The sequence below is a fragment of the Pristiophorus japonicus genome, chromosome 8 (assembly GCF_044704955.1).
Source record: "Pristiophorus japonicus isolate sPriJap1 chromosome 8, sPriJap1.hap1, whole genome shotgun sequence".
In the NCBI taxonomy this organism is placed as follows: Eukaryota; Metazoa; Chordata; class Chondrichthyes; family Pristiophoridae; genus Pristiophorus; species Pristiophorus japonicus.
The window spans coordinates 182,452,200-182,479,823 of NC_091984.1; the positions used below are offsets into that span (position 1 = coordinate 182,452,200).

A 27,624-nucleotide genomic window follows, 5' to 3' on the forward strand; every position below is an offset into this window, starting at 1 on the left:
CAGGCCGCCTGCAATTTCTGCGGTCTGGAGGAGTCCGTGTTCCATGTTTTTATGGAGTGCACAAGGTTGCAGCCCCTGTTCCATTATTTGAAGGGGCTGCTCCTGAAATTCTGGCTGCACTTCAGTCCCACTCTCCTGATCTTTGGGCACCCTGTGCGGAGGGGAGCGGGTAGGTCCGAAGGCCTCCTCGTAGGACTGCTCCTGGGCACGGCCAAGGGTGCCATCAGCCGGTCCAGGCAGCGGGCGGTCGAGGGGGTCGTTCAACCTGACTGCCTGCCTCTCTTCCGCTCTTACATCCGGTCCAGGGTGTCCTTGGAGATGGAGCACGCGGTGTCCACCGGTACGCTCGCGGCCTTCCGCGAGAGGTGGGCACCGGAGGGACTGGAGTGCATCATCACGCCCGGCAACCAAATTTTAATTTGATTTTACGTTTTAAAGTTAATTTGTTTTAATTGCCGGTGCTTTTAGTGTCCCCTTCCCTTTTATAGGGGGCACTGGGGAAAAATTGTGATTTTAGTGCCCAAAAAAAAAAACAAAAAAAAAAAAAAAAAAACACAAAAAAAACACAAAAAAGGGGGAAAAAAAAAAAAAAAATGGGCCTTGTAAATGTCTGGAGTGTCACCCAGGTCGGGTGGCACCGTTTAATGTTTTATGTTTTCACAGATAAACTCAAAAGAGTTTCATGCACAAGGAACCAATCGTGGAGCAGTGGAGGCGTGTCCTGCTCAGTTGGAGCTGTGAGCAGTGAGAGGTGCAGCTATCAACTTTTGCTCCTGCCTGGAAAGCCCTGAGACCAGCCCAGGAAAAGAAGGAAGGAAGGGGCTTCACCACCAACTTTCACCCAGAGGGAGAGGAGGAAAAAGCAGAAAACTTTTTTACATCTTTACCATTTCTGCAAAGAGTTGGAGAGAGGGGGAAAAGACCAACAACATCCAGTGTGGAAGGAGGGAGACTCTACCATTCTACAGGTGGGTGTTGGTGCAGTCCCAAAAAGACTTTGTTGAATCGGTGGTGGGAGGAAAGAAGACCACTGAGGGCCGGAACATCGCGGGGGGTGTGTGTGTGTGTGGAAAGTGTGTGTGGGGGCCTTGCTTACAACTAGGCCCCACACACAACTGACCCCCCCCCCCCCCCCCCCTCCCCCCAATTGCCTAGCCTGGGATAGCTGGAGCTACCAGGCTGAAGATTTTCCTTAATCACCCTATTTAAACATCATTAGGAGTGTGTGCCTGGTGGCTCGAGCTGCCCCAGGTGAAGACATCTTCTCCCCTCACCTGAAGACCACCCCAAAGACTTTGTGTTTTGCCATCTGGGGATTGCACCCACCCACTGCTGCGAGGGGAGACCTGCCCTCACAGTTCCCCCCCCCTTCCCACTCCCCTCTCTCTTTCTCTGTTACTCTGTTTCTCCCCTCTCTCTCTGAGGCCCCTTTCTCCTAATTTAAAAAAAAAAACAATTGAGACAACTGAGCAGAGGGAGCAAGGCCCCTCCCCAATTGCCAACTAGGGGAGAGGTGCCTCGTTAAGGGCTCCTCTGCTCAGTTAATATACGAGGCCAATAAAGACCATTAAGGCCTGTGACTTTGGGGTGGGTGTAGCCCTTAAAGGGACCCCGTGATGGCGACCCCATCCACGCCGGTGGCAGGGCCAGCAAGGACATATGCGCAGGTGGCAACCGCTTCCACGGCACCTCCTGCGCCACCCGCTGCCCTGCCACCATTCAGATTAATCACCAAAAAACACGGGGTCAAGAGCTACACTCACCCCACAATGACCATCGAGGTGTGCGTGCGGGCGATGGCTGGGGTAGTCGGCCCCTCGGCCATTGTCGCAGCCTCCAAGATGTCTGGGAAGGCCGTGTTCTTCCTGGGGTCGGAGCGGGCGGTGTCCCTGGCCCTTGAAAAGGGGCTCACGGTGGGCGGGACGTTCCTGCCGGTGGACCCTCTCGAGGCCACCGCGCAGAGGGTCATCATTTCAAACGTCCCGCCCTTTGTTCCCGCTGAGCTCCTCCTCCCTCACCTACAACAACTGGGGGAGGTAAGGTCGGGGATCAACCCCATACCGCTCGGCCTCAGGGAGAACAGCCTGCGCCACGTGTTCTCCTTCCGCCGCCAGCTCTTTGTCCGGCTGGCGCGGGAGGAGACGACGGAGGGAATTTTCAATGTGATGCACGAGGGGACTGCCTACCGCGTCTTCTGGACGTCGGACGGCGTGCGGTGCCATGCCTGTAGGGAGGTGGGGCATGTTCGTAAGAACTGCCCCGCCTCCAAGGCCGCCAAACCACCGAAGGTGGCCAAGGCTGGCGCCGCCGCCACTCCTCCCCCTAGTTGCGTCCGCGTGCCGGGAGCCATAGGTGCGCGGGCATCGTCGGAGGCCTTTGTTTTCAGGGCCTCCGGCGGGGGGGAGGGAGAGCGTCCGAACGGAAAGAAGGTGCGGAACAAGGAGAAACATCTAGAGGCGGGTCCCCTCGTTGCGCCGGAAAGTTTGACCACCGCGCTCAGCCCAACCCAGTCACCGGCGAGCGCGGGGTGCCCTGAGCCCGTGCCCGAGCCCTTGACCAATACCGCAGAGGGGCTCGGGCGAGGGCAAGAAAAGGAAAAGGGGGGGGCGGAGCGGGAGGCCTTGGCAGACATGGGGGTCTCCCTGCCTTCGCGCACCCCCAGGAACAAAAAGAGGCACCGCCCCAATGAGGCGGAGGGGGAACAACATCCCTCCGCGGAGGAGGCGGTGCCCGCCGCGTGTCCCGCGTCCCCCACCAGCGCCCCCAAATTGCGCTGCAGGCGCGAGGAGTCTGTCCCCGGGGAGGGTGAGACAGTCGAGGCTGCCCAGCCGCTGCCTCCTGGGGAGGGCGTGGAAGATCTGCCTGTCGTGGGGGGCGTGGGGCCGGCGGAAGAATGCATAGCCGCCGGGTCGAGTATCCCGGGGACTGAGGCGGGCGGGGCCGAAAAGGCCGAACCTGAGCCCACCCAGCCAATACCCAACTTCCCTCGGGATTTGCTCGACTCGGCAAAAACTGAAAATTTTAATATACATCCACACGCTGGGCCGGGGGGTGGCGGCGGGGAGGGGGAAGAACAACAACTCTCGCCCCCTACTTTGGAGCTGAGGGACTTGGTGGACCTGGAGAATTTTCTAAACCAGGTCTCTCCGTGTTCCCCGGCTCCTGGGGCGGAGGAGGAACCCCTTCCGCTGTCGCTTCCCGACCCAGCACCAATTTTAAAAGAGCCCAGTGGGGACTCCTCTGCCGACGATCCTGGGGGTGGGATCGGGGCAGAGCCAGGGCCAGATGGAGTTGCCGGGCCGTTTGCCGTACCTCGTGCGGTCGACGGGCCGGCTGCTAGCGGCGACCTCCCGGAGGGGGACGGGGACTCGGTGGAGGACGCGGGTGAAGATCTCGAGTCCATCGCCAGTGAGGCGGTGCATCTGCTCGCGGCCGCCACTGAGACCCTCCTCATTCCCGCAGAGGAACTCCGGGACTTTTTGGTCCAGTGCCGGGGTCGCCGCGACCAAGCCCGTCTGGCCCTGGAAAGATGGTCCGAGCCGGGGCTGCTCGTCGCGTCCGTCCGTGCCGCCGCTAAAACCATGGCCGCGGGCGGGCCCTTATCAAAGGCTCAAGGCCTTGAGCTGCGCCGGCTCAAAAAGTTCCTCGCTGGGCTGCTGAAGGAGTGGAGGTCAACAAACGGCTCCACTCCCCCCCCCACAATAGGTTAGGTAGAGGTTGCACTATGCTCTAGTCATGAAGATAACCATAGCCAGCCTCAACATCAACGGCGGCAGAGGGGCACGCCGTAGATTTGACAATTTTTCGCTCCTGCGGGAGGGGAAATATGCGGTGTGCTTCCTGCAAGAAACCCACACCGTTCCGGGAGACGAAGCCACGTGGCTCCTGGAATGGCAAGGAGAGGTCCGCATGAGCCACCTCACCACCAATTCTAGTGGGGTGGCCATCTTGCTGGGCCCGCATTTTCAGTCGGAGATCTTGGGGGTTGAGGAGCCCGTGCCAGGCCGCTTGCTGCACGTAACGGTTCGCCTGGGGGACGTGCCGCTCTATCTCGTGAACGCGCTTCTTTGAAGAGGTGTCCGCTCTCCTTGGCTCCGTCGACATCGGCGACTGCATTGTCCTCGGGGGGGGATTTTAACTGCACCCTCGAGGCGAGGGACCGCTCCGGTGCCCCGCAGTGCATTACGGCGATGGAGAAGTTGAGGGACCTGGTTGGGTCCTTCGACTTGGTGGACGTCTGGCGAAATCTCCACCCCGACTCCAGCGCCTTCACTTGGGTGAGGCCTGGAGTAGGATGGTCCAGAGTCGACCGCCTTTACGTGTCTCGGGCGTACGTTTCCTGCGTCCCGGCGGCCTCCATGCGGCCGGTGCCGTGTTCGGACCACCACCTGGTGTGGGTGGAGCTCGCTTCGCTCCGCGCGAGGACGGGGTCCGCGTACTGGCACTTTAACAACCAGCTGCTGGAGGACGTGCGGTTCCAGGACTCGTTCCGTCGATTCTGGGCCGACTGGAGAAGGAAGCAGGGGGGCTTCCCCTCCTTGAGGCTATGGTGGGACGTGGGCAAGGCTCACGTCCACGTCTTCCGTCAAGAGTACGCGAGGGGGTCGACCAAGAGGCGGGCGGCCAGGGTCGGGCGCCTAGAAAAAGAGGTGCTCGACCTGGAATCCCGTCTCGGTCAAGTCGTCCAGGACCCGGCCCTGCGGACGGTGTACGAAGCGAAGAAGGCCGCGCTGAAGGACCTGCAGCTCGTCGGGTCCCGAGGCGCGTTCGTGAGGTCGCGGATCCGGTTCCTGCGGGATCTGGACCGCGGCTCCCCCTTCTTCTACTCGCTGGAAAAAAGGCAGAGTGTCCGTAAGCAGCTCTTGACGCTGCTGGCCGACGACGGCTCTCTCGTCTCGGATCCAGGGGGCGTCAACAACAGGGCCCGTGAATATTACGGGGCCCTGTTCTCTCCGGATCCGTCCAGCGAGGAAGCGCGTAGAGTTTTGTGGGAGGACCTGCCGAAGGTCAGCCCGGAGGGCGCCGAAAATCTGGAAGCTCCGCTAAGCCTGGCGGAGCTGACCGGTGCCCTCGACCGGCTCTCGAGGGGAAAATCCCCGGGGCTGGACGGGCTGACCGTGGAGTTCCACAGGGCGTTCTGGGACGTCCTGGGGGGCGACTACGCGCGGGTCCTGGGGGAAAGTCTGGCGACCGGGTAGATGCTCCTCTCTTGGCGCAGGGCAGTCATCGTCCTGCTGCCTAAGAAGGGCGATCTCCGTCTCCTTAAGAACTGGCGCCCGGTCTCCCTCCTCAGCACGGACTACAAAATTTTCGCCAGGGCGATGTCTGCTCGCCTTGGTGCCGTGCTGGACCACATGATCCACCCCGACCAGTCCTACACGGTCCCGGGCCGGACAATCCACGATAACATCCATCTGGTCCGGGACCTCATCCATTGTTCCCAGGAGGCTGGTCTGTCGGTCGCCTTCCTATCCCTCGACCAAGAGAAGGCGTTCGACAGGGTGGATCACGACTATCTGCTCAGAACTCTGCGCGCTTTCGGGTTCGGGACGCATTTCGTCGCCCGGATCCGACTTTTGTACGCCGCCGCGGAGTGTCTGATTAAGGTTAACGGGTCCTTGACGGCGCCCCTTCGCTTTAGGAGAGGGGTGCGCCAGGGATGCCCCATGTCCGGCCAGTTATACGCCGTTTGCGTGGAGCCTTTCCTGCGCCTCTTGCAGACGAGGTTGACGGGACTGGCTCTGCAAGGGCCGGGCGTGGAGGTCGTCCTCTCGGCTTACGCCGATGACTTGCTCCTCGCGGTAGAGGATCCCGCTGACCTGCGGAGGATGCGTGAGTGCCAGGAGATTTACTCGGCCGCGTCCTCCGCCAGGATCAACTGGGAGAAATGTTCCGGACTCCTGGTGGGTCAGTGGCGGGTGGACTCCCTGCCGGAGGAGCTCAGGCCTTTTGCCTGGAGCACGACCCATCTCCTCTATCTGGGAGTCTACCTTAGCCCCGACGAGGGAGCCTGGCCGGCGAACTGGCAGGAGCTGGAAGCCAAGGTCGCCGCTCGCCTAGGGCGCTGGACAGGACTGCTCCGAGTGCTGTCCTACAGGGGTCGAGCGCTAGTCATAAACCAGCTGGTGGCCGCAATGTTGTGGTACCGGCTGGTCACTTTGACCCCTCCCCCTGCGTTTGTAGCTGGTGGACTTCTTCTGGAACAACAGGAAGCACTGGGTCTCTGCTGCGGTCTTGAGTCTCCCGCTTGAGGAGGGCGGTCAGTCGTTGGTGTGCGTCAGCGCCCAGCTCGTGACTTTCCGTCTTCAGACCCTGCAGAGATACCTTTACGTCGAGCCTCCTCCTAGGTGGTGTGCTCTGGCGAGGTATTTCTTCCGCCAGCAGCGCGACCTCAATTATGACACGCAGCTCCTGTTTGTGAACTTGGGGGGTGCTAGGACCGCCCTCCGGGAGCTGCCTGTCTTTTACAGGGAACTCATCAGGGTCTGGAACAAAGTCTCCACCAAGCGCAGCTCTCCGCCGGCTGGAGTGGCGGCCGTCCTGCAGGAGCCGCTGCTCGGGAATCCGTACCTCCACGACCGAGGTTTTATGTGGCGGTCGGAAGAGAGGGCTGTGGCTGGTGAGGTGACCAGGGTCAGGGACCTGCTCGATGGCGGAGGAGCGGGCTGGATGGCGCCAGACACGCTGGCGCGGCGCCTAAATTCTGCCAACGTCCGCCACGCGGCCGATGCCATCGAGTCGCTAAAAACAGCTCTGGGCCCTGACTCCGTTAGGTGCATCGAGGAGGCTCAGGCACGTGGGGAGATCCCGTCCGAACTGACCCCCGTCCGGACGGAATTCCTCATCGGCGCCAAACCCCGGAACCTCCCTCGGGGGCCGGCGCCTCACAACTTGAGCCGCCTCGGGGAAATCCCCTCCGTGCCTTTCAGTTCCGCGCGGAGGGGTTTCTTGTACGGGCTGCTCCTGCACACTCTCAACTTTGCCATCCTCGCCTGCCGTCCGGACACGCCATGGCGTACCATCTTGCCGTCCGGAGGAGGCGGGGGTCCCCGATGGAGGGCACTCTACGCAGGGGTCCTCCCACTATTCATCGGGGACTTGGCCTGGAGGGTGGTGCACGGAGCAGTGCCGTGCAATAAGTTTTTAAGCCGGTTCACGGACTCCCAGGCCGCCTGCAATTTCTGTGGTCTGGAGGAGTCCGTGTTCCATGTTTTTATCGAGTGCACGAGGTTGCAGCCCCTGTTCCATTATTTGAAGGGGCTGCTCCTGAAATTCTGGCTGCACTTCAGTCCCACTCTCCTGATCTTTGGGCACCCTGTGCGGAGGGGAACGGGTAGGTCCGAAGGCCTCCTCGTAGGACTGCTCCTGGGCACGGCCAAGGGTGCCATCAGCCGGTCCAGGCAGCGGGCGGTCGAGGGGGTCGTTCAACCTGACTGCCTGCCTCTCTTCCGCTCTTGCATCCGGTCCAGGGTGTCCTTGGAGATGGAGCACGCGGTGTCCACCGGTACGCTCGCGGCCTTCCGCGAGAGGTGGGCACCGGAGGGACTGGAGTGCATCATCACGCCCGGCAACCAAATTTTAATTTGATTTTACGTTTTAAAGTTTAATTTGTTTTAATTGCCGGTGCTTTTAGTGTCCCCTTCCCTTTTATAGGGGGCACTGGAAAAATGTGATTTTAGCGCCCAAGAAAAAAAACCAAAAAAAAAAATGAAAAACACAAAAAAAAACCCAAAAAAAGGAAAAAAGGGCCTTGTAAATGTCTGGTGTGTCACCCAGGTCGGGTGGCACGGTTTAATGTTTTATGTTTTTGCAGGTGAACTCCAAAAAGAGTTTCATGCACAAGGACCCCCAGGTCCCTCTGCATCGCAGCATGTTGTAATTTCTCCCCATTCAAATAATATTCCCTTTTTACTGTTTTTTTTTCCAAGGTGGATGACCTCACATTTTCCGACATTGTATTCCATCTGCCAAACCTTTAGCCCATTCGCTTAACCTATCTAAATCTCTTTGCAGCCTCTCTGTGTCCTCTACACAACCCGCTTTCCCACTAATCTTTGTGTCATCTGCAAATTTTGTTACACTACACTCTGTCCCCTCTTCCATGTCATCTATGTATATTGTAAACAGTTGTGGTCCCAGCACCGATCCCTGTGGCACACCACTAACCACTGATTTCCAACCCGAAAAGGACCCATTTATCCCGACTACCTGCTTTCTGTTAGCCAGCCAATTCTCTATCCATGCTAATACATTTCCTCTGACTCCGCGTACCTTTATCTTCTGCAGTAACCTTTTGTGTGGCACTTTATCGAATGCCTTTTGGAAATCTAAATACACCACATCCATCGGTACACCTCTATCCACCATGCTCGTTATATCCTCAAAGAATTCCAGTAAATTAGTTAAACATGATTTCCCCTTCATGAATCCATGCTGCGTCTGCTTGATTGCACTATTCCTATCTAGATGTCCCACTATTTCTTCCTTAATGATAGTTTCAAACATTTTCCTCACTACAGATGATAAACTAACCGGCCTATAGTTACCTGCCTTTTGTCTTCCCCCTTTTTTAAACAGAGGCGTTACATTAGCTGCTTTCCAATCCGCTGGTACCTCCCCAGAGTCCAGAGAATTTTGGTAGATTATAACGAATGGATCTGCTATAACTTCCGCCATCTCTTTTAATACCCTGGGATGCATTTCATCAGGACCAGGGGACTTGTCTACTTTCAGTCCCATTAGCCTGTCCAGCACTACCCCCCCCTAGTGATAGTGATTGTCTGAAGGTCCTCCCTTCCCACATTCCCGTGACCAGCAATTTTTGGCATGGTTTTTGTGTCTTCCACTGTGAAGACCGAAGTAAAATAATTATTTAAGGTCTCAGCCATTTCCACATTTCCCATTATTAAATCCCCCTTCTCATCTTCTAAGGGACTAACATTTACTTTAGTCACACTCTTCCGTTTTATATATCGGTAAAAGCTTTTACTATCTGTTTTTATGTTTTGCGCAAGTTTACTTTCGTAATCTATCTTTCCTTTCTTTATTGCTTTCTGAGTCATTTTTTGCTGTCCACACGGATGACTATACCCTCCTCCTCCAACGCCTCTCTGTTATCTAGCTGGGTGGGACTGCACTTGCCTGGTTCCATTCTTATCTCTCCTGTTGTAGCCAGAGAATCACCTACAATGGCTTCTCTTCCCGCTCCTGCACTGCTATACTTGGAGACCCCCAAGGATCTATCCTTGGCCCCGTCCTATTTCTTATGTACATGCTGCCCCTTGGCAACATCATCCAAAAACACAACTTTAGCTTCCGCATGTACGCTGACGACACCCAGCTCTACCTCAACACCAACTCGCTCGACCCCTCCATTGTCTCTAATTTGTTAGAATGCTTGTCCGACATCCAGTTCTGGATGAGCAGCAATTTCCTCCAACTAGATATTGGGAAGACCAAAGCCATTGTCTTCGGTCCCTGCCACAAACTCCATTAGCACATCCCATATTTTAAGCGCTCCACGGCTGTGCTTTCAGTTGCCTTTGCCCTAAGCTCTGGAATTTCCTCCCGAAACCCCTCTGCCTCTGTAACACTCTCTCCTTGAAGATGCACCTTAAAACCTACCTCTAATATCTCCTTATGTGGCTCGGTGTGAAATATTGTTTGATAATGCTCTTGTGAAGCGCCGTGTGATGTTAGAAGGTGCTATATAAATGCAAGTTATTGTTTTATAATGCACGTGCCTTTGATTAAGTGGGCAATCCATTGGGGACTTACCTGATTTTCATTGCACTCTGTCAACAGGGAAAGACTCAATTTCTTGGTCGAACACAGCAGCAGTCTTCCTGTCTATTGACTAGAGAGGGACTCATTGATGCAATTTTTGTCCTCTTTGATGAATGTAGTAGCCCTGAGCTGCTGAAGATTAAACATGTGGCCAATTTTGTGAAGAAGTGTGAGTACTGCACCTTAAGGCTGTCATTGGTCTGATAAGATTCTTGTTTCTTTTTGTATGGTGGATCATGGTTAAAACTTGAACTACTGTATGTAGTTACTGGTGTATTTGGGTACTGCTGTCTCTCAAACTTCTCTCCATTTTCTTGTCTGGAATTCTGATGTCTAATGTAAGCAAAGTTTGTTTCCTTGCCTTTCTTGGCTGAGTACGACAAACAGGAGCTGAGCTACAATGACTCTTAACAGAGCAATCAGGCATTGAAATGTTAAAGAAAAGTATACTCTTAATTACCCTATAATTAGTTGCATTTCAGGGCGAGGGATCTATATTCCTGGATCTCCTGCAGCTGCCTGCGTTTTGGTGTATCCATGCTTTAGGTTAATGCTGATCAGAGGTAGCTCAGTGCATGTACTGTGTATGACTTCTGATGTGAGATATGGAGTACTGTGCACTGTCCTACTGTGTCCAATCCTGATATATGAGGAGGGGCATCTATACACAATGTTTGCTCTCGGGCTGTATATTCCTAGTTCAAAACCAATTTTTAAAAAAAGGACGACTTGGCGACACCAGTTAATAGGAAATTCAGTAGAATATATTTTTCCTTAACTGAAGTTAATGAATCCACATAGTGATAACTGAGAACTAATATTCCTCACCACCCGCTTCCGCTTCAATTTTCGAAACTCTGACTTTTGTCTGATTATTGGATTGTGTTCTACATGGAGTACACAGCACAGAAACAGGCCATTCACCCCATCTGGTCTATGCTGACATTTATGCTTCACACGAGCTTCCTCCTACCTCTCTTGATCTAACCCTATCAACATTTCCTTCTATTCCTTTTTCACTCAAGTGCTTATTCAGTTTCCCCTTAAATATATCGATGCTATTTGGCTGAACTATTTGTGATAGCGCGTTCTACATTCTTGCCACTCTTTGGGTAAAGAATTTTCTCCTGAATTCCCTGTTGCATTTACTAGTGACCATCTTGTATTTATGACCTCTAGTTTTGGACTCCCTCACAAGTAGAAACATTTTCTCCATGTCTACCCTATGAAACCCTCTCATAATCTTAAATATCTCTATCAGGTCACCCCTCGGACTACCCTTTTCTGGAGAAAAGAGCCCCAGTCTGCCCTGATACGTATATCATCTCAGTTCTAGCATTTGGTTTCCATCCCTCTTGCACAGGGAGTCCTTTGGAATAAGATGTGATGATCAGAAAGATATTAAATGAGTATAAATTAACAGCAAATTAAAACAATTTAAAGGTTACTTATGGTGGTTGGTGTTTGGGCAGAAAGTGGATAATCTGCTAATCTGTAGGCAAGAGAACAGAACACAACAGAACGAATGAGAGATCAAATAGAATGTGCTGGAATCTAAGTGAGTGGGTGTTCTCTCTCTCTCACTCTCACACGTGGACAGGCAAGTGATCCAACAGCAAGAGATTGTGTGTGTCTGAGAGAGAGAAAAAGAGATCTTCCTCTTTCACACAATTGTTTTTGAAGGGAACAATTCTAACAAGTATTAAAATCCTGGGTCCTCGTTTGCCCCACATGGAGTGCTGCAGTTCAATGAATCATGCAAACAGTATAATAACGACAGATTTTATGATGTTCAACCCAGGTAACGTTTTACATTCCTGTGTTGTGTTCGATTGGATGAGGGTGGTTTTATTAGTAAATTCATTCTGTCTTTTCTGTCTGCAGACAAAGATACCCTGACTGAGATGCGGGAGTTGCAACCCTGTGCTGGTGACTTTGAGGTGAAAAACGTGATTGGCCGTGGTGTTTTTGCGGAAGTGCAGGTCGTACGAGAGAAGGCCACCAACGATGTTTATGCCATGAAAGTGATGAATAAACAAGCGCTGATCGGACAGGATAATGTAAGATGACATCTATTATGTAGATTTGGGTGTGATCCAAGTATTGCTTTGTCCAAAAGAGCTGTCACTGTGGGACCCACAGGGTGGCTGAGCTGTCTGTTATCCAGTTGTGGCCATGTATGATTGATTATTGCAAAAGTTAACAATAATTCCAAATTTCTCCCTTTTTTTAGGTTTAAAATTAATCCTGTTTGAAGTTATTACAAGTTTTAATGTAATGCGGACAATGTAATACAGAGATTAATTCCCGTATTGGACTGTAGTCACATGATGGTGTCACGATGGATGTAAGGGCTTTGAGGAATGTTCGTACACTCGAGGGTTTCCCATACTTGGAGCGACTGCCCTGCTATGCACTTGTAGTTCATTATTGCTACGTTATATAAACAGTGGGCTCAATTTTCCCCGGTCATTTGCGCCGTTTTTTTGGCGTAAGTTTTTAAACTAAAATTTCCCCAAGGAATCTGTGCCAGCGTAACTGAGTTAGTTACATTTTTTTAGGTTAGACTTTTTAATGTCATGGGGGCGTTACCTCATGTCTGCGCCAGTTTTCATCATTTTTCAAAGTTTGCCCCCAAAAAATGTCTTCTAGGTCGGTGTATCTGGCTACTCCCGAAAAACCTTCTGGTGAGTTAAGAAAAAGCAGCGCATATTGAAAAATCGGCGCAGAAAGACGTCATTGTTTTTCATTGAAGTTTTGGAGGGAGATAAGAACACTTTAAATATGCATAATAAAGATTACATTTTTTTACCTTTCAACGGAGTAGATGGAAGTTTGGAATTCTGAACTTTTCAATTTTTTAAAATTTGCACACCACCACTGAACGTCTTGAAACACGGCTGGAGGGTTGAGCGTCGGCCGGCAGAATCGGCCCCAGACACTGGCTCGGGGCTCGGCTGCAAAACAAGCCCGGGCCGGGGAAGTGGCAATCGGAAGATTGCATTAGGCATCAAATGAGCCCGGGGAGTTTTGGGGTATGGGGGGGGGGGGGGGGGGTGGCGGTGACAGGTGCTGTTGAATGTGATCGGAAGAAGTCACAACCCTGAGCATCAAATGAGTTTGGGGGGGTGGGGGGCGGTACCCGATCACTGCACTTGCTCAGACCTGGGTGTGGTCCATTCAGATCTTGGGGAGAGAGAACAAAGAACCTCTCCTGCCTTGCCGTTTTGAGTTTCTTGTAAAGGTAAAATTTAAGCATGAGGGCACTGACAGTGCCATATTTTGTGCGAGCTGTCTGCATCATGGTGCTGCAGAGGAGACAATTGATTCAACGTCATCGCATGACGAACCTCAGCCTGTAGGGTGCTGGGCAGGAGGCCTAGCCCACCTCTGGTATATCAAGCAGGCATTCGTACCTCCACCTGAGTGATGCAGACTGTCAGAAGGCTGCCTTTCTGCAAAGAAGTTGTAACTGAGATCTGTGAGTTGGTGAAAGCAAACCTACAACTTAGGAGGACTGCTTTGTCAGTTGAAGTGAAGGTTACAGCTGCACTTTCATTCTATGCATCCGAATCCTTCCAAGCTATAACTGGGGACATGTGCGCCATTTCTCAACATGCAACACGTGACTGCTGCACCATATGCCCGTAGGAATGACTACATAAAGTTCCCCATGACCGCCCAGGCAATGCGTGACAGGGCTGTGGGCTTCTCCAGGATTACTGGCTTCCCAAAGCTGCAGGGCTGTATTGATTGTACCCACATCGCCTTGTGAGCACCTTTTGGAGGATTACAAGATGTACGGGAACAGAAAAGGCTTCCACTCCATTAATGTGCAGCTCGTGTGTGACGACATACATCATATCATGTCAGTTGATGCAAGATATCCTGGCAGCACTCGTGATTCATTCATCCTACGCGAGAGCGTTATATCTACCATTTCAGCAGCCGCCAGAAGGGCAGAGCTGGCTACTGGGAGACAAAGGGTACGGCCACGCCACCTGGCTCATGACGCCCCTATGCGTAACCTGGATGGAAGCTGACTGGGAATACAACTGCGACACGCAACATCATGGAGAGGACCATAGGCATCTTGAAACAGCGTTTCCGATGCCTGGACCATTCAGGAGGCTACTTGCTGTACTCCACTGAGATTGTCGGTCAGTTCACTGTTGTGTGCTGCATGCTGCATAACTTAGCCATCATGAGGCAGCAACAGCTGGTAGTAGAAGACCCACCTGTGGTGAGAGTGGCTGATGATAATGATGAGGAAGATGCAGATAACTAGCAGGAGGACGAGGAAGCCATGCAAGTACCTGAACTTTGCCCTGGGCTCCGGTGCCCCAGTGAAGGGAGCAGCGGCGGCTGGAGTTCCTGGGCTGGGAGGTCCCAGCCAGCAGCGGCATCAACGAGGTGAGGGTCCCCTGGCTCATGATTAGCAGCAGGGCGGAGGCGGCCAGCCCCATGGTCATTTTCACCTTGTATCTCAGAGGGTGCACGATGATGTAGTAACGCTCGACGTTGATGGCCTTCGTGGTCAGGACGGAGATGCCGCTCAGACAGATGCACAGGGAGGTGCTGCTGGCCAGCAGACCAGCGCTGGAGACCATGCCCAAGGGCGTGAGGACGGATAGCAGGTCCACCAGGCACAGGTGCAGGATGAAGAGGAACTTCCTGAGCGGCAGGATCCTCCAGGATCACGGTGATCACCCCCAGGAGGAGGGCGGGCCGTCGTGCCCCTTTAACGATTGCTCGAGCCTTGCGCCAGCAGCTCACCCGCGAACACTTTGCTGCCTGAAGGCTCAGCGGCAACTATTCCACATGGACCATGTTTACTGTTTGAACCTGTTCCGTAATGTGTTGTGTTAATGGAACAAATGATGGAAATTATTCTTGTTTACTTCAAAAGTTATGTTAATAATGGAACAAATAATGGAAATTATTCAGTTATAATGTAAAATATATTTTATTGAAAAGTTTAACAAGCATTTGAACTTAACTTTAATAAAAATATTCTTGTACCAAACTTTAAATTTTTCAGTTACGATCACTTACTAATTTTTTAAACTTGTAAATTTACATAACTTACAAAAAACTTTTAATTTGACAACAGTTACGACAATAATAATAACAGCAGCAGATGCAAAGAAAGGCTGCACCCATCTCTCCTCCACGTTATCTAAGACCGCCGGCCGCACTTGGTCTTAGTGACTCCACCACCCCTGCCCGCAAGCAGTGGCGCAGTGTTTCTGGGGTTGGTACCAAGCTTATTCTTTCCAACATCTTGGGTAATGTGCACCTGTTGAGGGTGTGGGGGGTGGGCAGGTGGCAATGTGGAGGGCCCGGCTTGGGGCTCTAAAGAGGTTGGTCTGGGGATGGGAGTGGCAGTTGATTCTGTCAAAGGACGCGCAGTCTGGGCGTGTTCCCTTATTACAGCAGCTAACTCCAACATACCCTCCCTCATGCACCCTGACAGTGTCAATGACCTCCAACATTCCCTCACTCATGTTGAATTAAAGTGTCTGAACTACCTGTGACATTCTCTCCCTCATGGTCACTGAAAGTGCATCAGCTATCTGTGACATTCCCTCCCTCATGTTCACTGACATGGTTTCTGCTAACTCAGATATTCCCTCACTCATGGTCCCGGACATCGTTCCTATTTCTCATGAGTGTTGATACTTCTAACAGTCCCAATACTTCATCATCCACCTCACTGATGATGTCCAGGAGTGATCGCGTAAGGTCAATGCTCTCTACACTCATTGACATCATGTGAACCACATCTGTTAGATTCTGCACCTCAGGAGAGCGCGGTCGAGCTCTCCTTCCCCTCCTCATCGTGGGTGTGGCTTACAGAATCTCAGTGGGACCCGCCTCAGACGGTGGGGCCCTGGGTGTGCCTTGCTGCATCCCACTGGGACCCGCAACCTCGGACGTTGGGTCCCTGGGTGCACCTCGACGCACCCCACTGGAATCCCCAACCTCGGATGGTGGGAAATCATGGAATGTCTCGCCACTAGTCAGGGAAGGGCCTGGCACCTCAATGGATGGCACCTGCACCTCCTCAAAAGTGAGGGCTTCATCCATCCCCCTGCTCTTGGTCTGGAAGGTGGGATTGGAAGCTGTTCTCCTCTTCAGGCTCATCTTCATCTGAATCTTCTTCTGCATCGTCAGGGTTGGCCTCAAATTCTGCAAAATATAACAGAACAGACAAATGGTTAGCAGCAGAGGAGGGGGCAGGGTGGGTGGCATGAGTAGGCTCACACAGCACAGCCAGCAGGCTGATTTGAAGGACCACGATGAATGATAGCAAATTGTATCAACTGAAGCGTAGCTGAGAGGCATCCCCATGAACCGAAGCATGGCTAGCCTGCACGGTACTTAACATTTAGGAAAGCCAGACTGGAATTTGCAGGACTTGCCCTCTCTCTGGAGTGTGGGCCCAACTTGTGCAGTGCTGCTTGCTTTTCTCCAGGCAGGACTACATAGGAAGAAGATAATTCATGCCTTTTGAGCAGAGTTATGCGGATATGGGTCACTGAAAGAGAAGAAATCTACAGATGATGGTGGCATTGAAAAAATTGCTAACAAGACTTGATTGTTCACAGGCCAAGCAAACTGGGAAACCTTGCCTGAGCTTCACGGGGTCTTGCTTAGAGGAACCTGGTTATTCAGGGAATTGAGGAGGAATTGCACATCTCTGAACAGAGAGAAGATTAGTTGTTACACTGCTCTTACTTGCTTGTTCACAGTGATTCAAACAGTATTGGACCCCGAGATCAAATAGATTCCCCTGTTAGCCCCAAGAGATTTGTAGCCTGAAGAGGCTAAAGGGAAGAAAATGGAGAGGGGGAGAATTGGAGGTTAAACAAGATTTTTGAAAAAGAACAAAATAAATTGTCACTGTTTGAAAGTTACTTGGTGTATTATATATGCAGCTGTAAAGTGCTGATTGATTGATTGTATGAGTGCGTGTGGTTTTAGTAACACGATCAGTAAGTTTGTAATATACTGTTTCTGTAGCTTAGAGTTGGCTTATACAGCTTTATTGTTTTCGAGCTTCACCCACCCCACTCTTAAGATATTTTTTCTTGGTCAACAGGTGGTGTTTTTTGAGGAGGAATGTAGTATCCTGTCACGCAGCACCAGCCCCTGGCTGCCACCATTACAATATGCATTTCAGGACAAGACTTGTATCTATCTGGTGAGTAGGTGAAGCTGCAACAAGCAAGATAAACACTGGGAAAGGGCCTGTTTGTTACCCTGAGTATCACCAGCTGTGTGTGTAGAGGCCTGCTGGTGCACAAAATTGTACCTAGAAAGATGGTCAGCAACTTGAGAGGAAGGGCAAACTTCCAAAAACATTAATTTATTTTGGTTTCAAGTGTACTCTTTTTTTTTTTTTTTCCCCTTCCCCCCCCCACTTCTCCCAAGATATTCACTCCTTACTTGGCTATGGGTACTGGGTGCCCTCTACTACTTTACCCAAGTAGCCCTCCTACGTTCAATCTAGACTGTGAAGGTGGCCAGGCATAACTCTGGGAGCATCACACTCCAGTCTTACTCTATCCTCATCTGATGTTCACACAATTGCAATTCCAGCAGGTACAGTAGCTTTTGCTCCAGTTAAATCGACTAACTCACCGCAGATAAGGAATCAAATTTTAGGTTTTCCAATATATGGCTCGGTTTATTACTTGTCAGCTAAAGATTTGGTGGAGTCCATGTGAATTGTATGAGGAATCTTCAATATCGCTCGCTCCCTCCCTCAAAATGGAATGGATTCTCCATTTGCCAATCCCTGAAAATCAAATTGTGCTGAACATTTGAAAGATAGACAACCACTTAAAATCCCAGACAGCATTTCCCAAACATTTGGAATCCTAGACTTCATTTTCCTCTTTGTAATAATCCTCAAATGTTTTGGCATAAGACCAGTGAGCAGATGAACATGATGTCTAGCTTTCTTCCAAAGACCTGGAAAACCTGAGAGTGTTGCAACCACTGCTTTTCCATCAATGGAATCAACTGAGTGTATTTTTCAAAAGCTACACTACCAATTGCTTAAATTTTATAAATGATTTGGATGGAATACAGACATGTCTGAATGGACTGATTTTCAAAAGGCAGTCGATAAGGTGCCATAGAAGATTAGGGCTCATGGGATTGGGGGTAATATATTATCTTGGATTCAGGATTGGTTAAAGGACAGAAAATGGAGAGTAGCAATAAAAGAGTCATTTTCCAGTTGGCAGGCTGTAACTAGTGGGGTGCCGCAAGGATCAGTGCTTGGGCCTTGGCTATTTACAATCTATATCAATGACCTAGATGAAGGGACCAAGTGTAATGTATCCAAGTTTGCTGAAGATACAAAGTTAGGTGGGAAAGTAAACTGTGAGGAGGAAAGGGTTGTGGACCAGTTAAGTGAGTGTGAAAGGTGACAGATGGAGTATAATGTAGGGAAATGTGAAATTATCCATTTTGATCGGAACATAGCAGCAGGAGGGGTAGGCCATTCAGCCCCTCGAGCATGCTCCACCATTCAATTAGATCATAGCTGATCTGCGACCTACCTTTGGCCCATATCCTTTAATACCTAGGAAGAATAGAAAAGCAGTAAATGTTGGTATATAGAGGGATTTGGGTGCCCTTGTACATGAATCGCAGAAAATGAACATACAAGTACAGCAAGCAATTAGGAAGGCAAATGGTATGTTAGCCTTTATTGCAAGGGGATTGGAGTATGAGTAAGGAAGTTAGGCTGGAATTATATAAGGCTTTGGTGAGATTACACCGGGTGTACTGTGTACAGTTTTGGTCTCCTTACCCAAGGAAGGATATACTTGCCTTTGAGGGGGTACAACAATGGTTCACTAGATTGATTCATGGGATGAGACGGTACTATAAAGAAAGATTGAGTAGAATGGGCCTATATTCTCTGGAGTTTAGAAGAATTGAGAGGTGATCTCATTGAAATGTATTAAATTCTTAGCGGGCTTGACACGGTAGATGCTGAGAGGCTATTTCCCCTGGCTGGAGAGTCTAGAACTAGGGGTCATAGTTTCAGGATATGGGTGTTGGCCATTTAAGACTGAGCTGAGGAGAAATTTCTTCATCTTAGGAATTCTCTACTCCAGAGGACTGTGAATGCTCAGTCGTTAAGTATATTCAAGACTGAGATCAGTATATTTTTGGACACTAAAGAAATCCAGGGATATAGGGATAGGACGGGAATGTGGAGTTGAGGCAGAGGATCAGCTTCTTGAATGGAGGAGCAAGCTTTGAGGGAACGTATGGCCTACTACTGCTCCTAATCTTATGTTCTTGTACTCTAAGCATAATGGACACATTTAGTTGGTAGTAAATGCATAAATCACTGCACAAGTGGCAGTGGGTGTGTGTGGAAAATCAAGTTTCTAATCCACTCCCGATGGGCAAAAGTTACTGTAGAATTGCTGCTTGTTTCAAATTGTGACACAGGTAATCTGAGCAGGGCAATAAAGGCATGGTGAGCCTGTGTAAATTGAGGTGCTCAAATAAAGTGAGGCAATCATGTCAATAAAAATCTACACAGATGAACATAATTGCTTTGCTATTCAGCTGTGAGCAGTGTTAAAAAAACAAGTGTAGCATGTGCTTTCTGCCAGGAGATGTCACTAGTGATCTTCGAATCAATGTGTATGTATTTCTGTATAGCATGGTGGGAACTGTTTGATTTCAAGTGACTGTAGATATTTATATTTTTTGGGTGAGGATGGTGAGAGAGAGGAGGATTTCAGATACGGAATATTGCTAGTTCACTTCAAACAGGAGGATCTGTCTGTCTGGTTAAATGATGCACAGATTTTCTATTGGCTTGAAATTGCCTTTGGCAGACAGTCTGTGTCCTGCTCATTGCTAAGGAAATGATGGCATGATGCTAATACTCGTCAACACTGGGAAAAAAAGTAGGTTATTCCAAAACTGACTAAGCCACAGCTTGTCTGGGGCAGAGCCTTGGATTCTTTGGACATGGCTACATTAGCTGGTTCTGAATGGAGCTGTAATATTCTTAAAGAAAGAAAAAGTGGGAGCATTATTTGAATTTTAAATATTTGCTGCCTTGTAGCAGGTCACTTCAGATTTGCTCCCCATTGAAACCAGCCATTTCAGATTTGTCCCCTCTGAGGTGATAACGGAACGATAGAGGGGTTTCATGGGAATCCCTGTGGGTCAGTCTCCTTTCCTGTCCTAGCTACTGATTTGGAGGGCGGGGGTGGAGGGTTGTTCCCTGTGGAGCTGCTTTCTAATGCTCTCTGATGATGGCAAAAAAGAAAATTTTTAATATTAAAGAATCATTAGGAGAGTAAATGGTTAAAATAATGATTACTTCCGATAAGGCAGATTTATTTAAAAATACCCTAATTGGGAGGATTACTGCATATCTAAATTGAAAATATTGCTGCTACACTTGCCTCCTTTTTAAAAACAAAGGTTTGTGTGTGAGAGTTTCTGTGTCTGGCAAAAGCTCTCTTGTATGCCATTCATTGGGATGAACTCAAAGCTTTATTATCTAAAAGCTCTGATTTGAGCTGCACTTGCAATAAAACTTTATATAACCTCATACTTTTCACAAACTACTTACACAAGATTTGAGCGCTTGCTCAGCCCAGAGGCTTTCTCTTAAAGCATAAAAATGACAATTTTTGCCTATTTTCCAACTCTCGTACCCAGAGCAGTATGACAATGTCTGCTTCTAACTGCAAATAACTGAAGCAACTCCGAGGCAGCATTATTGACTGGCGCATTATTGACTGGCACATTGTACATTTGTGGTTTACATGTTTTGGACTTCATCTAAAACTTTAGCATCACTTTATGTGCTCAACCTGATGGTCAAAAATATTCCATTCACCTTCTGTTCACTCCAGCTGTTAAGCTGTAGCTGATATAATTTGAAATGCACTTAGTTCTTTGATTTTAGAAGGTCTGATAGAAAGTGAAAATGGTGTACTGATTTTAAAGGAATTGGTACACCTAGTTATATGGGTAATTGATGTGGGTGCTTACGTGTTTTAAACCTGAGTAAATCACTAATATAATATTTAAAGACTTTTTGTTTTGAAAGTGAATCTGTGTTAAGTGTGATAAATTAATATTGAACCGTATAAAATCTATAACTGTAGTTGGAGGAATTCTTCCTTTAGGGTGTATACTTACACCTTGTGTATTGGAGAATTGCTCAGCTCCTGTTAATAAGAATTCTCAGCCTGCTCAAAATGTGACTCAAGATTCCGGTTTAGGTTAAACTAGACAAATTTTGTATTCCCTTTGAGAACGTGTTTATTTCGATTTTCTCCACTTGGTGATGTGTGGGTCCTTGCGTGCTGGTAGCCCTCTTGATACCTCACCAAGTAGCCATGTAGAATTGCACAGGGAGCTGTAGAAAATGTACTAATGTGGCTTTTGTTTTTCCCCTAGGTAATGGAATACCAACCAGGGGGTGACCTCCTGGCACTCCTGAATCGTTATGATGCTCAGTTTGATGAGAGTATGGCTCAGTTTTATTTGGCTGAGTTAGTTCTGGCCATTCATAGTGTTCACCAGATGGGTTACGTTCATAGGTGAGCAATTGTATGGGATACTGCAATCATGGATCAGTAGGTACAGTGCTAGTATGCAGGGAGACCACAGGTTGGTGGCAGATAAGGGGATGAAATGGACCAAACTGAATTTCCCTTCATGGGGTGTACCTTGCTTTTATGCAAGATGGCATTAGACCTTGTCTCAGGCTTTAACTGAATCAAATCTATTAAACAGTAATTAAGCAAGCAAATAGAAGCACAATCTCACCTTTTTAGAGTTTTTTATGCATATCCACTCCTTGTCATAGAAAGTAATAATTGCTTTGCACTTCTATCTTATAAATAGCTTTCATACATGGTGGTCTTTTTCTTTTTCCCAAAATAACGCACTTTGATGATCAAACAAACTCGCTCTTTTTAAAAAAAAAACACACTGTATACATGTGTGGTCTGCACAGAGTGGACTTCAAGAGTGGTTTATTTGGGAATTTGGAAAAAGTGGGAATTTCTGATAAGTATTGGGTAAGTAGAAGCTGTAAAAAGTGAAATTTAGTTTAACATTTTGATTTAAACCTAGAACTTTAAAACTAGTTAACAGAAGTTGCCTGCCAGTGTTAACTGTCAGTCTTGTAACAGTAAGTGTTATTCTTGAATAGTTGTTAATCACAGAAGATAGGGGAGCTGAGTCAAGACTTGTAAATTGGGTGCAGCTCTTAAGAGTATATAAGGCAACAGTGTTTCAGAGCACAGAGTGAATCGAATAACTAGGGCTGTAGACAGGGCTTTAAACTAATGAAAGGATGAGGGTTGGGGGAAGTGTGGGAGGATTCAGTAAAAATAAATTTAAAAGCAGCAAGAGAAATGTCAGCTCGAGAGCAGAGCAGAGTTTGGGGTAAAAATAAGCAGAGTAGGTCAGGAATGGACAGAGAGTAACAAAGGTAATAGGACAATACTGACTAAGGTGACATCAGGGAAAAATAGACAAAGGTCAGAGCTAAAGACACTATATTTGAATGCATGAAACATTTGCAACAAAATAGATGAATTACTAGCGCAGATAGAAATTAATAGGTTTGATCTAATAGCCATTATGGAGACATGGTTGTAAAGTGACCACGGTTGGGACTAAATATTCCAGGATACTTTACTTTAGGCAAAATGGAAAAGGCGGAGGGGTAGCCCTGATAATAAAGGATGGGATAAAGACCGTGGATGTAAGGATCTTGGCTCGGAAAATCAAGAAGTAGAATCAGTTTGGGTGGAGCTAAGAAACAGCAAGGGCCAGAAACATTGGTGGGAGTTGTTTATAGGCTCCCAAACAGCAGTGGTAATGTAGGGCACAGTATAAATCAGGAAATTAAAGGTGCATGTAACAAAGGTGTTGTGTATGTAGAAAGAGTCAGACTGAACATTGAGCTCAAAGTAAAGTGTGACCGTAGTCTTTTATTGCAGGTCTCCAGAGTGCCTCTCCAACCTGTGAAGCTTCCTTAAATACCTGTGCTCCCAAGGGATTATGGGATCCCTTGGGATTCCAGATGATGAGCCCTCTGGTGGCTGCACAGAGTAAATACAAGTTTTCATATAAAACAACACTCCCTTCCCCAACTCCCCCAATGTCAATAGTGTAACTATTTACAATGTGAGTCGATCTGGGGCCCTTCTTGCCCTGGTTGATTATCTCGGTGTGAAAGCTGGTGTTGTTGAATCATTTGTTGGGCCCTCGCTGGGCTGCCTAGTGTGTTGGGCCCTGCTGTGGATGATGGGTTCTGTTTCGTGGTCAACCGTGGTGCCGGTTGCCACTGGTGTGTATGTCGGGTGATCAAAAAAAGTAGGGTCCAAGTTGCATTGCTCAGGAAAGTCTCTGAATCTGAGATTGATTTGGTCCAAGTGTTTCCGGTGAATTAGTCTATTTGAAAGTTTGACTCAACACCCTGCTCCCCTCTTTGGCCACGACAGTGCCGGGAAGCTCCTTGGGACTTTGTCCATAATTTAAAACAAATACAAGATCATTGATTTCAATCTCGCGTGACACATTTGCGCTATCATGGTATGCACTTTCTTGAAGCCGCCTGCTCTCTACCTGTTTATATAGATCAGGGTGAACTAACGAGAGCCTTGTCTTAAGTGCTCTTTTCATGAGCAGTTCAGCAGGTGGGATCCCAGTGAGTGAGTGGGGTCTCGTGCGGTAGTGAAGCAGGACTCGGGATAGGCGAGTCTGCAGTGAGCCTTCAGTTACCCTCTTCAAACCTTGCTTGATGGTTTGCACTGCTCTCTGCCTGACCATTGGACACTGGTTTAAACGGGGCAGATGTGACATGTTTGATCCTGTTACGGGTCATGAATTCTTTGAACTCAGCACTGGTAAAACACGGCCCGTTGTCGCTCACCAGGACATTGGGTAGGCCGTGTGTGGCAAACATGGCCCGCAGGCTTTCAGTAGTGGCAACGGACGTGCTGGCCGACATTATCTCACATTCAAACCACTTGGAGTACGCGTCTACAACCACAAGGAACATTTTACCCAAGAACAGGCCTGCATAGTCAATGTATACCCTAGACCACGGTTTGGAGGACCAAGACCATAAACTTAGTGGCGCCTCCCTGGGTACATTGCTTAACTGCGAGCATGTATTACATCTATGAATGCAGGACTTAAGTCCGCATTGATACCGGGCCACCACATGTGGGATCTGTCTATCGCTTTCATCATTATGATGCCGGGGTGGGTACTGTGGAGGTCATTGATGAAGGTGTCTCCATCCTTCTTGGGGACCACTACTCGATTGCCCCACAGAAGGAAGTCTGCCTGTATAGACATTTCATCTTTGCGCTGCTGGAACGGCTTTATCTCTTCCTGCATTTCCACTGGGACACTGGACCAGCTCCCGTGAAGCTCACAGCTTTTGACTAGAGATAATAAGGGGTCCTGACTTGTCCAGGTTTTGATCTGCCGGGCAGTGACTGGTGATTGCTCACTCTCAAATGCTTCCATAACCATGGCTAGATCTGTGGGCTGCGCCATTTCCACCCCCGTGGTGGGCAATGGCAGCCTACTGAGCGCACCGGCGCAGTTTACTGTGCCTGGCCTGTGGCGGATGGCATAGTTGTATGCGGACAAAGTGAGCGCCCATCTCTGGATGCGGGCCGATGCGTTGGTATTTATCCCTTTACTCTCAGGGAACGGATATAACTGGCTTATGGTCAGTTTCCAATTCGAATTTTAGCCCTAACAGGTATTGATGCATTTTCTTTACCCCATAAACACACTAGCGCTTCTTTCTCAGTCATGCTCTCTCAGCCTTAGTCAGACTCCTGGATGCATAAGAAACCGCATGCAGTTTCCCAAAATCATTAGCTTGTTACAATACACACCCGACGCCATATGACAACGCATCACATGCTAGTACCATGCGCTTACATGGACCATACAACACAAGCAATTTGTTTGAGCATAACAATTTTCTCGCTTTTGCAAAGGTATTTTCTTGGCTTTTGACCCAAACCCACTTGTCCCCTTTTCGTCGTAAGACATGCAGTGGTTCTAACAGTGTGCTGAGACCCGGTAAGAAGTTACCAAAGTAGTTCAGGAGTCCTAGAAACGACCGCAGCTCCGTCACGTTCTGTGGCCTCGGTGCGTTCTCGATTGCCTCCGTCTTCGCGTTGGTGGGCCTGATGCCGTCCGCTGCAATCCTCCTTCCCAGGAACTCCACTTCAGGCGCCAGGAATACGCATTTTGAGCGTTTTAACTTGAGCCTCCACGCAGTTGAGTCGACTAAGAACCTCCTCCAGGTTCTGCAGATGCTCGACTGTGTTCCGACCTATGACCAAGATGTCGTCCTGGAAGACCACGGTATGTGGGACCGACTTCAGTAAGCTTTCCATGTATCTCTGGAATATTGCCGCCGCCGATCGGATTCCAAACGGGCATCTGTTCTAAACAAAAAGACCTTGTGCGTGTTGATGCAGGTGAGGGCCTTCGATGATTCCTCCAGTTCCTGCGTCATGTAGGCTGAAGTCCGATCCAGCTTCGTGAACGTCTTTCCTCCTGCCAGCTTTGCAAAAAGGTCGTCGGCCTTTGGTAGTGGGTATTGGTCCTGCAGGGAGAAACGATTAATAGTTACTTTGTAATCGCCACAGATTCTGACGGTGCCTTCTCCCTTGAGGACTGCGACGCTAGGATTGGCCCACTCGTTGAACTCGATTGGGGAAATGATGCCCTCTCTTTGCAGCCAGTCTAGCTCGATCTCTACCTTTTGTCTCATCATGTACGGTACTGCTCTCGCCTTGTGATGGATGGGTCGCGCCCCTGGAATTAGGTGGATCTGCACTTTTGCTCCTTGGAATTTCCCGATGCCTGGTTCGAACAGCGAAGGAAATTTGTTTAAGACCTGAGCACACGAAGTGTCGTCAGCGGGCGATAGCGCTCGGATGTCGTCCAGTTCCAGCGTATCTTTCCCAGCCAGCTCCTGCCGAGCAGCGTGGGACCATCGCCTGGTACCACCCATAGTGGTAGCTTGTGCACCGCTCCATCGTAGGAGACCTTTATGGTAGCACTGCTGATTACAGGTATCAGTTCTTTCGTGTAAGTTCTTAGTTTCGTGCGAACTGGAGTTAAGACTGGCCTTGAGGCCTTGTTGCACCACAACCGTTCGAAAGTCTTTTTGCCCATGATGGACTGGCTCATGCCCGTGTCCAACTCCATTGACACCGGGAGTCCATTTAGTTCAACATTCAGCATTATTGGGGGACAATTCGTGGTGAATGTGTGCATCCCATGTAACTCTGCCACCTCGACCTGAGGCTCTGGTTCATCGTGATCCTCCGTGGATCTGTCCTCCTCTGCAACATGGTGGTTTGCAGGTTTAACAGGCTTTGCAGCTTGCCTGCACACTCGTTGGAGGTGTCCCATTGTTCCACAGCCCTTGCAAACGTCCTCTTTGAATTGGCATGAATGGAAATGATGATCACCCCCGCAGCGCCAACAAGGTGTTAATGGCCTTGCATTCATCACCCTTGATGGTGGACTCTGAGACATCTGCGGACGTGTTGCTACAGGTATGTGTCACCTGCCCTGTACGTTACGATTTGAAAGCAACATCACTTTGTTCACAGTACTTGTAGCAGCACTCATCAGCTGAGATATTTGCTTGGTATTGTCACTGGTGGCAATGAACGTCTGGGTTATCGCTATGGCCTTACTCAAGGTTGGGGTCTCGACAGTCAAAAGTTTGCGAAGCATGGTTTCGTGGCCAATGCCAAGTACGAAAAAGGCTCTGAGCATGTGCTCCAAATGTCCTTCAGATTCGCAATGACCTGCAAGGCGTCTTAGCTCGGCGACATAACTTGCCACTTCCTGGCCTTCAGACCTTTTGTAGGTGTAGAACCGGTACATAGAAACATAGAAACATAGAAAATGGGTGCAGGAGTAGGCCATTCGGCCCTTCTAGCCTGCACCGCCATTCAATGAGTTCATGGCTGAACATGCAACTTCAGTACCCCATTCCTGCTTTCTCACCATACCCCTTGATTCCCCCAGTAGTAAGGACTTCATCTAACTCCTTTTTGAATATATTTAGTGAATTGGCCTCAACAACTTTCTGTGGTAGAGAATTCCACAGGTTCACCACTCTCTGGGTGAAGAAATTCCTCCTCATCTCGGTCCTAAATGGCTTCCCCCTTATCCTTAGACTGTGTCCCCTGGTTCTGGACTTCCCCAACATTGGGAACATTCTTCCTGCATCTAACCTGTCTAACCCCGTCAGAATTTTAAACGTTTCTATGAGGTCCCCTCTCATTCTTCTGAACTCCAGTGAATACAAGTCCAGTTGATCCAGTCTTTCTTGATAGGTCAGTCCCGCCATCCCGGGAATCAGTCTGGTGAACCTTCGCTGCACTCCCTCAATAGCAAGAATGTCCTTCCTCAGGTTAGGAGACCAAAACTGTACACAATACTCCAGGTGTGGCCTCACCAAGGCCCTGTACAATTGTAGCAACACCTCCCTGCCCTTGTACTCAAATCCCCTCGCTATGAAGGCCAACATGCCATTTGCTTTCTTAACCGCCTGCTGTACCTGCATGCCAACCTTCAATGACTGATGTACCATGACACCCAGGTCTCTTTGCACCTGCCCTTTTCCTAATCTGTCACCATTCAGATAATAGTCTGTCTCTCTGTTTTTACTACCAAAGTGGATAACCTCACATTTATCCACATTATACTTCATCTGCCATGCATTTGCCCACTCACCTAACCTATCCAAGTCGCTCTGCA

General features: G+C 49.2%; 1 protein-coding gene across 2 annotated transcripts in view; it reads left to right on the forward strand.

Annotated features, from left to right (window-relative positions):
* LOC139268860 (citron Rho-interacting kinase-like) overlaps nt 1–27,624 on the forward strand; it is a 336,825-nt gene that overhangs the window by 20,237 nt on the left and 288,964 nt on the right. For both annotated transcript variants that reach the window (XM_070887645.1, XM_070887646.1), the window contains exons 3-6: nt 9,805–9,955; nt 11,671–11,846; nt 16,892–16,993; nt 21,250–21,392. In XM_070887645.1, the coding sequence (XP_070743746.1) occupies nt 9,805–9,955; nt 11,671–11,846; nt 16,892–16,993; nt 21,250–21,392 (572 nt within the window). The remainder of the gene's footprint in view (nt 1–9,804; nt 9,956–11,670; nt 11,847–16,891; nt 16,994–21,249; nt 21,393–27,624) is intronic.